Below are 12,490 nucleotides of genomic sequence, written 5' to 3'. Positions count from 1 at the left end.
TAATTTCCTAAAGCAGAAGTCTTAAAGTTGGTTATGCAGAGGAGCAAAGGAGATCTCCTTTCACTAAAATCATCCTGAGCACTATTTGCGTATTCTGGCACGTAGCTGTGTCATATTTGCAATGTGTCATTTCCTCAATGAGACTAAAAGTTTCCTGAAGGCAGAGACAATGTCTTCTCGTCACTTCTGTTCATTGCCCACCTAAGCACATATTAAGTATGTATGTATCAAGCATTCATATGTACCATTTAAGTATGTACCAAGCATTCGTTGAGCTGACTTGAAATGACTGAAATGAATTCCTTCCAGGTAGGAAGGAATGAAAGAGGCTACTAATATATTGGATGACATTATAAACATCCAAGAAGTTCCTGAGAGGCAGAGACTATTACCTGAATTAAATAAGATAAAGTTAACAGGAATAGCTATGAATTATCATACTTGGAACAAAAAAAATCTGTAAAAGTAAAAAAATGTGAAGACATGCAGCCTCACAGAAGTGGCTAATATAAGAAACAGTGCAATATGGTTACCAAAGAACTAAGGCTGCTTCAGCTGCATTAACGGAGGCCGGGAAGAAAGGAGTTCGATTCCAGGGTCTGGCATTCAGAGGGACACTGACAAGCTGCAGTGTGCCAGAGACCACTGAGCAGGAAGTGAGATGACATAAAACCCTACCATACAGCAAGGGTCTAGAAAGGGGAGAGGCTGGGGGAGTACAGGGAAAAAATCAGCCTAAAGAAGATAAGACTTTTTGAGAAACGATCATTGTCAAAACCAGATCTTTTGCTTTGTTTTAGAGGAAGAGTTTTGCTTCAGTTTACAGCCTAGTTAATATAATTTCTATCATTTTCTCAGAAAAGACTTTGACACTTTGTTTCATGATGGCTATAATTAATGTCAGACTCTAAATTAGAAATAAAAAATTCTATTTGATCATTTGGTTTCAAGCTGGACCTAAAGTATGTTTTGGCATTATTACTAACTGTTAGCAGCAAGTTCTGGAAACAGATGCAGTCTTGATATGTGTTCTAAATATGAAACACATTGCAGAGAGACTTGGAGATAAAAATACATACTGCTTATGCACACTCTTACTGTGCTATTTCCTGTCCTTATCAGCAACAAAAGTTCCTCTTGCTCTGCCCTTTCTTTGTTGTTCCAGGTGAACAAAATCTTCTTTCTTCTTTTTCCCTTTCTTCTTCCTTTTTTCCTTCTACATGCTTATCTTTCTTTTAATATCTGTTTCATTAACCATTTACTGAGCACCTACTATGTGCTAAAAACTGTGCTGGGTTATAGGGATTCAAGAATCTGTAAGACACAGTCACAGTCCTTGAGAAGCTTACCTCCTCTAAAAGGGGAAAGGAGTGTGATCAAATGATTACACTAAAAGAAGATCTGTACACATTAGAGGGTGTCCAGCGTACAGAGATGAGAAATGGATGCATGCAGATGAGAGTGATTCACTGTGAGGAAAGTGCCAGTTGGAAAAGGGGTGTTTGAGCAGGATCAACAGGGCCATGCCCATGATGCAGTCAAGCGGACTGGCATGGAAGTGTGAAACAGCACCGCACACTTGAGGAATGCCAGGCATCCCTAAGAAAAAGGAGCACCCTCTATCTAGGAGGGCTGAATATTTGGGGAGGCGGCTAAGTAGCCACATAAATGGACTGTTATTTTTAGCTGGGTCTGTTCTGTTCTTGAATTGATATGAATGACCACCTAAAGATAAATGTTTAGTAATTTGTCCACAGGCAAAACTAAAGCGGCAATTTAATTAAAAAATGGACCAACGATATGGAAAGCCATTATCTGGACCATCTGGTGACAAGTGCTGTGGCAGAGGAAGTGTTTCCCAGGAAGGAATGCATGAAATATTTCCTAAAAAGAAACATCACTGACAAAGTCAGGGACAAGAGGAAATCGTGTAGTTATATTCTTCAGTGCCGGGAAAACAGTCTTGATGTTTTCAAAAATATTAGGACATCCCCACAGTGGAATATTCAGTGGTATAAAGGAATGAACTATCAAGCCACTAAAAGATAAAGAGGAAGCTTAAATGTGCGTTTTTAAGTGAAAAGATCTAGTCTGAAAAGTCTACATACTGTATGATTCCAACTACGTCACATTCTGGAAAAGGTAAAAATGCAGAGACGGGAAAAAGATCAGTGGTTTCCAGGGGCTGGGAGGCAGATGGGCAGGGATAAACACGTGGAGCACAGGGGATTTTTAGGGCAACGAAACTATTCTGTGTGACTCTGTATGACACCATTAGGTGGACACATGGCATTTAACGCATTTGGCAAAACCCACAGAAATGCACAACACTGAGTGAACTACGGTTAATGTAAACTACGGTTAATAATGAATGCACTGCCACTGGTTATCAGTTGTAACAAATGCACCACACGAGTGCAAAAGGTTAATAATAACAGAAAGTGCGAGGGAGGACGAGTTTAGAAATCCCATCTGCTCAATTTTTCTGTAAATCTAAAATGGCTCTAAAATATAAAGTATTAATTGAAAAACAAATTCATATAATAGTACACTTCTACTCTTTTGAAGTTAATGACACAACTTAGTTTTTCACAGGCATTATTAGGTAAGGCAAGCTTTCTTTCTTAAAAGGTCGAACAACAAATCCGTGGACAGACATCATCTTGGTCCTTGCGGAACCTCTGAGGCGTGTGCACAGGCAGTTCTGAGTAAGTCACACGCCACCGCTGACGCACAACAGACTCACTGACACATCTGAGAACAGTGCAAAGAACCTTTAGTGACAATGAAACTAAAACTCGGGTTTCCTCAGTTAAATTGCCTCCACCCTCTTCTGGGATCCCAGTGAACCACAGAAGCCACTGTGTCATTAGAAAATCAACTTTAATACTTTTGGTGAAGTGAGGTTCAAGCTCCCAAGTTTCCTTTCAAGAAAAGAGCGGGATTGCGGCAAATCTTTCAATAAAATTCATAACCATGTCTTTGCCATCCCTGCATAAGCATGATTCTTTTCACTACTAAATCTTTTCTCCATGTGCCGGTGATTATACACGTATCAAAAATAAATCCTCACAAACACATCTGACAAGGACCACGCATAAAATCAGAATCAAACCATGGACGCAAATTTCACTCCGAGCTTTGGTACCTCGGTCTAACTACAAGTAACAGGAACTAGTCACGCAGCCAAGTTTAGTCAACTTTATGAGCTGGGCTAACTATCCCCAACTGACCTAATAGGAATGGAAACCACTTCTTGGGTCCTCAGCACCAATAACTCAAAAGTTAGAGTAAACTGAGGTCCAGGTATGCCCTGAGCCTGGGCCTCCAGCAATAAGACAAAAACATCACCTGCTCATGTCAGAAGACAGCCTATTTTTGGAGAAAGCAAGACGAAGCTCAACTTATAGAATGCAAAAATAACCCAACAAATCACAGTCCATAGAACAGAGAAGAATATTGAACATTCAGTTGGTAATGCAGGACTTGCCTTTGTTTAGGGTCCATTAAATTTAATATCTTCCCCTTTTGTGGCTTTAAACAGAGAACTGCTCCAAAATAAAAGCTGCTCCGATTAAACTTAATCATCACCCGCCCGTGGCTGTCGTGGCAGAGGTGTGTCTACCAAGCAGGTGGCTCTTAATAAAGGAATGGTTTTGTAGTAAAAAGTAGGTGTTCTGCTGTTTTATTACAGTGGCTTCAACTTTCCGGTTTATTAGTATTAATTGCTGAAGTTTTCGTTTTAACCTCTCTTAAGGCATCACTCTGTCCTATGAGCTAAGAGTGGCCTGGCTAAAAAACAAACTGTCTACATATACGCAGCACATTCCTGAAGCTGCTAGTTTCAAACCTTGATTCAGGGTCCTTGATAGAAACTCAGTTATAAGGGACATTTAGAAATGAACTGCATCAAACACCACTGATTGTGAAATTACATGAAACAATCCTCCCAATACAGCTTCAGTGATTAAATGAATTTTTTCCACTGGCAATTTCTAGATTTTGTGGTAGTAATAAAACAATTCTAGTAATCTTATTTATTATACTAATGCCCACTTTGCTGACCTTTGAAAATATAGATTAGCGACTAAGAGTCATAAAAACAGAGATATCTTTAATGTCCTGTGTAGTTGAGTGGACTTTTTTGATATTTAAATATTTTTTAAGAAATTCAAGACTATTTTCCTAAACAGAAAAAAAAAAAAAATAACTTTCAGAAAGATTACAGTTCTTAACTGTCTCATGTAAAAGGTCCTACAAATGCAGAGAAAAATAATCCATACATGTATTTTCGTCTCTGACAGTAATGGAGACAGAGAACACATAGGGCCCTTCCCTGCATCTAATTCCTGTATCCTAAGTCTCTAAGAGACTGCCAGAAAGCATCAGAGAGGTCCATGGGCACAGTGACCAAGATCACAGAAAAAAATCCCTTCTACCTCATGGATGCCAAAAAGTGATACAGATCTAGGTTAATCTGAGCTACTTCACTCAGGTGGTGGGACAGGGGAGGGGTTACTTGCATTAAATAAGCCTATGCATGCTCTCCGTTAGCAGGCTAACAGTAGCTCCTATCTGACCCCTAAGACAAAGAAGCAGACTCAATAAACACTTGTGCTTCTTTTCACAGTAGGATAATTACATTAAATGCATTTTGAAAGCCAATAATTATTTATTCACACAGTATTTTGTAATGACCTCCCAAGAAAGAATTATAATCTTTGCATCAAGCCTCACAAGTGCTCTAAACATCAAAAATGCCATGGGTGATAACATTATTCTGATGTAAAGACAAGCAGTGGTTTGGGTGGCTGTCAGGTTTACTGGCTACACCTTACTCTTTAACACCTACCTCTGAATATTCTTTTAGGAGCATATAAGATAAAATGAGATAATGTAAAAAATCACTCAGGTGCTACTTAAATACAGGTTACTGTGTGATAAGGCATACATATCACAGTAAGTGTGGTGGGGAAGGGGGACCAATCCCCACAGGGCTGCTTCTGCACGGTAACGCCTCATTATAAGTTAGACCTTATTAGTCAATTACATGACAATAATTTATTGATCAGTCATAAACCTATAACTGCTGCTATTGTTCTTGTTATAATATTTAAGGCTATTCAAGGTTAAGAAAGTATTTCCTGAACTTTGTATTACAACTATGAGCTTCAAGACATCTGGTTGTGTATCTTTCTTCGCACTAGAGATCATGGGTAACATACCATTATAATATCATTTTATTTACACCTTGCTTCCATAAAGGATTTGAGGGAGACTACAGGAACTATATAATATAATGTCATATCATTGTCATTATTGTAATTCATTAAGTTCTAGCATTTGTATCTACATTTGAAAAATTACTCAGAAAAAAGGATGCCAAAAAGGCAGTTGTAAAATTGGATCCCTGAGGGTCTTTACACAGATTAAATCATGGTCTCTCTTTGGCATGGCCTTTTAGGATGAAATGGAATTTCTTTAGGAACACTTTCTTCTGAAAGAGCTTTCTGGTTGCTTTTATTCCTGCGTTCTCTGGGAAAAGAACATTATCACACCCAGTTACATGTAAGTGTAACTTAACATTTTCTACTTTCCAACATTATAACTGAATACTTATTTTCTTTTAGTGATTTACTGACTTGATGTGAATGGCTCCCAACTGCTTTTAGCTCTATAAATATTCATGACAAATCCACGGAATAATAATGGTAATAATGACAAACATTTACTGAGTATTTCTATGTGCCAGGCATAGTATTAAGTGCTTTATGAATGCATATGAGTATTAACTCATTTCAAAGGTTTTTATTTTAAATATACTCCGTGGTGACCCATTTTATAAAGCAAATAATACCTTTTAGAAGTTTAGATTTTTATCTACTTGATATATTTAAGCCAGGGCTTGCCTGCAAATTATACACAGACATACACTTTTTTACAAAACACTTTTAGCTTCATAATGTCAGCTATAATCTGTTTAGCGCATAATGTGTGTCAGGCCTGTCCTAAGCATTTTACATAAAGAACCTCAATGAATCCTCACAGTAACATTAAGGGAAATATTGTATCTTTATTTTACAAATAATAAAACTAAATTTTAGAGAAGAAACTTGTCCTGTACGTGTATGAGCTAGGATTCAAACTTGAGCCTGAACCTCCAATCCTACTGTATGTAAGTGAGGATTTTATTCTCACCCATGATGGTATGAGAATATTTTGTGTATCCCTTCATAGAGGGAGATGAGAACTGATGACTCCAGTAAAAATGTGAACTATCTGGAAAGCACTAAAAAAGTGAACACGGGACTGCTTAGAGATGGGGACAAAGGTTAATATTGTAGCTGTCCATGTCACAGAGAAATTGGATCCTAGACCTTAGGGATAGCTATAGGCACTGACGGGAATGGTAATGAAACAGAAACCATGCACCTTGGAACCCATGAGATAGGCCTATCTCCAAGGAGGTTCCTACGATTAGTCGCCAGGGCAGTGAAAATAGTGCTCATCCCGGATAACTTGGTCCCTAAGTCCCCCAGGTAGCACTCTGGGGTGTGGGCATAGCCCCACACTCAAGAGCAAGGGCAGGTATATCAGGGTTCCTCCAGTTCCCTGACAGTCTACATCCAGTTCTTTCTTCCTGTTTCCCCGTGCTGACCAAAGGGATTTTCTGTTCTCCTCACTTCAATGTTTATACAGAACCTCCCACCCTGGCACCGTGTAACGTTGCCAGTAACAACTCATAGAAATGTTTGGGGTGGGAGGAAAAAACTGGACTAAACTCAGTTTTAAACTAGTTTAAAGCAGAGGTTCACTCCTACCTTTGGCCTCAGATCACTTAACCAGTTTTTGCCCCTACTGCCTCCTGTTTATGCAAATGTTTTAAGTAACGATCGGTAGATAGACTCAAAATAATCTGGCTGTTCTATGTGACATATGTAAATGATAAACATTTTTCAGTGTTATTTTCAATGGCTTTCCCACTGAATTCATATACAAGTAGACCTCAGTAAGAAAAAAGCTGTGGATGAATGTCTCTAAAGCTGCCATCACTCCCTGAGGCTTTTCCTCTAGGTACTGCCAGAAGACAAATGGCAACATTTGCTTCAGCCACACAAGTTGGACAGATGGAACCCAGAGGACCCTAAACAGAAGCAAGTTGGCTCAAGTCTGTCCTGACACAGTATCATGTTGGCCCTATGCAAAACAAAACACTCAGAATAAAGCACAAAAGGAATGACCAGAGCTGACTCAACGCATCCAACACTGTCTTTGATTCCACCTCAGCCTTTGTTATCCCCCTATGCCTTACTGGTCCTTTCCTGTGCCTTTAATCAATATTTGTCTAAAGGAATTAGTCATTCCACTTAAGAGAAATGATAACTAAGATTCTATACGCTGCACAATTCCCCAGTAAATAGCACATGATTCATGAAAGCAGCAGTCGTAATGAAAAGTGGTGACATGGTTTTCCAGAGAATCTTGCAGTTCTCCCTCCACCCCTCCTTTCCCCACTCACCCCTACGGGAGTCCATCTGCGACAGAAAATGTGAAGGCGCTAGGACCAGAGAGCCCTTTCCTGCTATTTGCTTGAGAAACAAAGCCTTCCCTCCTCCCCAGTTGAAAGAAATAAAGGAGTCTGAACTAATCAAAATCTGCAAGCCTGCTGGTGGAACTTCAGCTTGTCAGTGATGCAACTCAGCGGAGTGAGTAACGGCTTCGAGCTTTGCAGAAAATGAGAGAGGGAGAGAGACAGAGACAGAAACACAAAGAGAAAGAAAGAAAGGCATTAACCTGGCCAGGAGTCAAACAGGTGCATGGAGCCCGAACGCTAAGAAGAGTGTCTGACAAGCACAGGATCCAACCATATGCCTCTGGGGTCTACTGCTTTATTTAGGGGGGCGGGGCAATGCTGTGGTATGTACAGTGGGGTTTACTGAGAGATTTATTTCTTAGTCACAGGACTCATATGGTTGGCCAAGAGCCTTTAACTGGACTTGCCAGTCTGGAGTCTTTATGGACACGTCCTGGCTTTCTCTGAGGAATTCTCCATGAGGGAGAGGTGGCCAGGCTGTTTACCGCACGCACTTCCACCACGCGCCCCCAGTTTTTGTGGTGCCTTCAGAAGAGCGGACATGTGAGCGCTGGGGCCGCCGCGCCGAGAGCGACAGCGGTGCAACATGTGGTTCACAGAAAGGCGGCCTCGTCTTGAGCTGACCGCTCGGAAGCCACGCGTTGCCTTTTAAGACTCTTTCAGGCCTCAATGCACTTCAGATAACTGGTTTGTGTTAAGGTGCTCTCTCTTGAAACTGGTTAGCTTGGACTCCTGGGACCCTAAAGCCTTTAGAAATGGAGGGCTGGGCCATAACTCTGTCATTCGGTTTACAGGCAGATGTCAGGAAAAGAAAGGAACGCAAGCAGAGGAAGGCCTGGCATAAGACCCTCAGGAGAAGGCCCTACTTATGAGACAGTGCCCACCAATGGGGATACAATTCAGCAGGACTAAAGCTGGGTGGCATTAAAAATCATCTTAAGAAAATAATGCCATCCTTGGAGCATTTTCAGTCTCTTGACTTCAAGTGTTAGAATATTTGATGACTCCATAATTCAGATGACCCAGTCTGCCAGGTATCAAACCCTTGCCCACATGCGTCTAATGGAGTTACTGTGAGCATATTTAAGGTGGACTCGGCCCATCCTGCAAGCCCAACCCCACCTCTGCATGGGAGCGGGTGTTTAAAGTGTGGTCTTTACCTGAAATGCGCCTGGGCACATCGGTGATGGCAGGAAGCCCCGTGCCCCGTGTGGAAGACAGCGGGGTGGTGGAGTGGATAGACGGGGATGTCATCTGGCTCAGGTAGGAGGGGTACGACTGGTCATAGGACCATGGTGGGGAAGACTGTGCCTGTCTGGGGTCTGGGAAAAAGAAAAAAAAATATTTAGTATAGCAGCTGCTGCGACCTTAGAACACGCAACCCAAACTTAGGATAAAACAGGAAATATATATATATATATATATATTCTATTTATTCTCTACAACCCCATCCTCTCAGGCCCTATATAGACTCTGAGTGTCAATAAAAGTAACAAAATGAATCACACATAACAACTATTTGTCTCTGACATAAATATGTCTATTTGGAAAGTCTAATAGTCATTAGAAAACATTCTGCTGCAGCTATCTTTATGAAGCCAAATTCCATTTTATTTATTTTCTATGTTTTCTGATTTACTCCAGTGAACATGTATTATTGTGTGTGTTTTTAAGTTTAAAATTTTTTTTGAACAATTAACTTAGTTAAAAAAAACAGGTAGACTGCTGCTTTCTACTGCTGCACATCCAGCTACTCTTTTACCAGATACGCTTTCTAGTTTTTAAAGTGCATGATTCCATCATTTTGGCATGTTCACTTTCTTTGCAGGCAGGTCAATGGGGTGTCACTTTCTGCATAGGGGTTAAGAGGAGGTTGGGGGTAGAGGTAGGAACAGGGGAGACAGCATGTGAGAAGCAAAGAACAGAGGCAGCTGGTTATATTATTCCCATGGCAGTTACTCCAGAAAATAACCTTTATTAAAAGACAAAACTTAATTTCAAAGTCAACTATCATTAATAACTGAAAAGCTTCATCACCATCCAGACAGTAAGAAAATGACCCAAAACAGGAGAACAGGGAAATGTCTTTAATCCTATTGGAATCTATTTTAAAAAGATGTCACATGTTTGGAATGTGACCTAATGTTACCTACAGTCACTGTAATAATAAAAATAATGGGCAGCCAACTTGTTAGGGTTCGCTGCTGAGTATAAACAATATTTTCTGAGGTATCTCTATGGAGTTTCTTGGAGGAACAAACTCAAATCAAGGCCAAGCAGATTTATCAAGAGTTTCAGTCTACACAAGAAAAAAAAGGTAAATTTGCTCTATGTGTTCCAGAGTGAAAAAGTGTTTATTTCAAACTGGTTTGTTCTTACTTGAGGGCTAATCAAACAGAATCTCAAGACAATTTCTCGTAACACTTTAGTTTGCTAATTTTGTTAATTTAAAAAATTTTGTTAATTTTTAAAGACATCTTTGTATATTAGAATATCCATGGACTTTGGAATGTTCAGGATTAGGTTCAAGTTCTGAGACTTCTACTTTCTGTGATCTTGACTTAATTACTCAGTGACCTGAGCCTCAGTTTCTTCATCTGTACAAGGAGGTAGAGGAGTAATAATAATATCTAAATCATAGGGATGTGAGAATTACATGAGAAAACTATGAAGAGAAGATAGCATGGGAAGCACTCAGTAAGTATTAATTTTTCTCTTAAAAAACAAAACAAAACCTCTTGGTGACACAGGGTTAGTTCCATGGTTAGAACACATCTGCAATGGGGTTAATACACTTGTAATAGGTTTAAAATTATTCTCACATCACCTATCAGCCTCTAAATATGAAAAGCTTAATTTTCAAAAACTATTAATATATTTGAATAGTCAATTCAGATTTATCTCTAAAAATAAAATTGAGAATAAGACGACATAGGTTTTTCTGGAACAGCCTCTCAGTTGTTTCTATACAGTCAAAGTCATTTAGTTTCAGCTATTTCTTGTTTATTTGTTCAACTCAGAAACAATTTATTTAAAGACTGTCTAAATAGGACATACTTTTCTTGAGTCAAAATAATTAAATACATCTGGATATTTATCTGATATTTACTCTATCAACAAATATATAGAAAACTTTCATCCAATTCAATTTTAAGAAACATTTACCTGAGTTTGCAATTTGAATACAAGTATAGTACTATAAATGGTTACCATAAACTTTTCCTTCAGAAATCTAAAGGATACTTGATCGTTAAAGTAATGAACTTTTGGACTTTAAAATGTTCAAGGCTGAGATTGTATAGATTGGCAACATTTCAAATCTGAGTGAGTGGTCCTTGTTATATATCTGATACTGACTTCCTTGCTTTACCCATTAATGTAATTCACTATTCAGAGAAATGGGAAATGATCTTCAGATGGGAAAAGATGCATTCCTTACAGCACCAGAAGCAATCTAGTAAAGGCAAGGCCTTCTTTTAAGCAACATTTTCAGTAGAGAAAAAGGTCAAGAACCACAGAGCTGAGTTGGGCACAGAGGACTCAAATTTAGATATGAGTTCTAATCTAACTCCACCAGATGACTTCCTGAGCAAGCGGTGTGGCCTGTATGTCCATTCCTCTCCTGGAACATGTTGTTACTAGTAGTATGAGGGGCTCCCGGCCCCAAATGGGGAAAATACAAAGAAATGTAAAGAATGACTAAAACTATTAAAATTAAGCCTATCACAAAGGAATTGGGGAACTTAACTTGGATGTAAGATACAGCCTTTCAGTTCTCCTTGTGCAGAAAGGCAGCCCAGTGCCAGGAAACAAGTGAGGAAAGGATCTGAGTTGGGGTCCAGCTCTGCTATTTATAAACTCTATGACCTCAGCCATTAACATGCTCTCTGTACCTCAGTCTCCCCACGTGGAAAATGAAGCAGCATAACATGGTAAAGTGAATACAGCACAGTGGTTATGTGTACTGGGCTGAGCAGACAAGCCTAGGCTTGAATCACAGCTCCCACTGTGCTAAGTCACTTAAACTCTTGAGGCCTCAATGGCTCATCTGTAAAATGGGAATAATGATGCCTATTAGGGTTGTTGTGAGCATTATATGAACTAGGCCTTATATGATAAGTTATCTGGCACTCTTGGCAATATTAAGTATATAATGAGTAGAAGTGATTATTGCTATCTGTAAAATGAATATAATAATAACTATTATCATTTTGTTTACAAAATTAGATGAGATAATATAAGTAAAAGCATCTGGATAACTGTAAAGTACTGTATTAAGACATATTCTCTTTAGGAGCTTACATCACCAAGGCTTTGCTGTGTAATACGGGGTATGTTTTTTAATGTTGCTGAGCTTTAATTTCCTCATCTGTAAAACAGGTATGATAATACTATCTCACAGAATTGTGTAGCATTAAATAATACACACTGAGTGCAAATCATTATTATTCAAAAAATTAAAAATCTGACTTTAAACTCTTCAGGGTGTCTGGGTTGCCTGGTGTTCTTCTTGAAGATTTCCAAGGTCACATTCAGCACAGTTCAGTATTAATGCCTGGCATATAGTAGGTGCTCAATAAACCACTGAATGAAGTTCCCAGGGTGGCTTGAGTGAACAATGGAATTTTACAAGAAGTAGTAATTAGTCATTTTCTAACTTCCCCCATAAAAGCAGTTTGTGTCAGTGAGGTTTTAGCTTTTACATAAACTTCCTGATTGTCAGAGCAGTATATTAAAGGATAGTTTTACTTTTAGAGGAGGTCCTTCCTGGGATATCCAAGAATAGCAAAAATCACTTCTCACTATCCCTAAGCAAATGAGAAAATGTCCCTGTTTTTGTGTTGTTGTGGGGTTTTTCGGTCTCTCAGAGGGCAGGCTGCAGTCCAGCCAATCTCT

At 39.2% G+C, this 12,490-nt stretch overlaps 1 protein-coding gene across 9 annotated transcripts in view; it reads right to left on the bottom strand.

Annotated features, from left to right (window-relative positions):
• RUNX2 (RUNX family transcription factor 2) overlaps positions 1–12,490 on the bottom strand; it is a 306,549-nt gene that overhangs the window by 126,356 nt on the left and 167,703 nt on the right. For all 9 annotated transcript variants that reach the window (XM_081140283.1, XM_081140284.1, XM_081140287.1 and 6 more), the window contains one exon: positions 8,755–8,916. In XM_081140283.1, the coding sequence (XP_080996409.1) occupies positions 8,755–8,916 (162 nt within the window). The remainder of the gene's footprint in view (positions 1–8,754; positions 8,917–12,490) is intronic.

Source organism: Miniopterus schreibersii (genome assembly GCF_964146895.1).
Source record: "Miniopterus schreibersii genome assembly, chromosome: 6".
Classification (NCBI taxonomy): Eukaryota; Metazoa; Chordata; class Mammalia; order Chiroptera; family Miniopteridae; genus Miniopterus; species Miniopterus schreibersii.
This window is presented reverse-complemented; position numbering and strand designations above follow the sequence as displayed.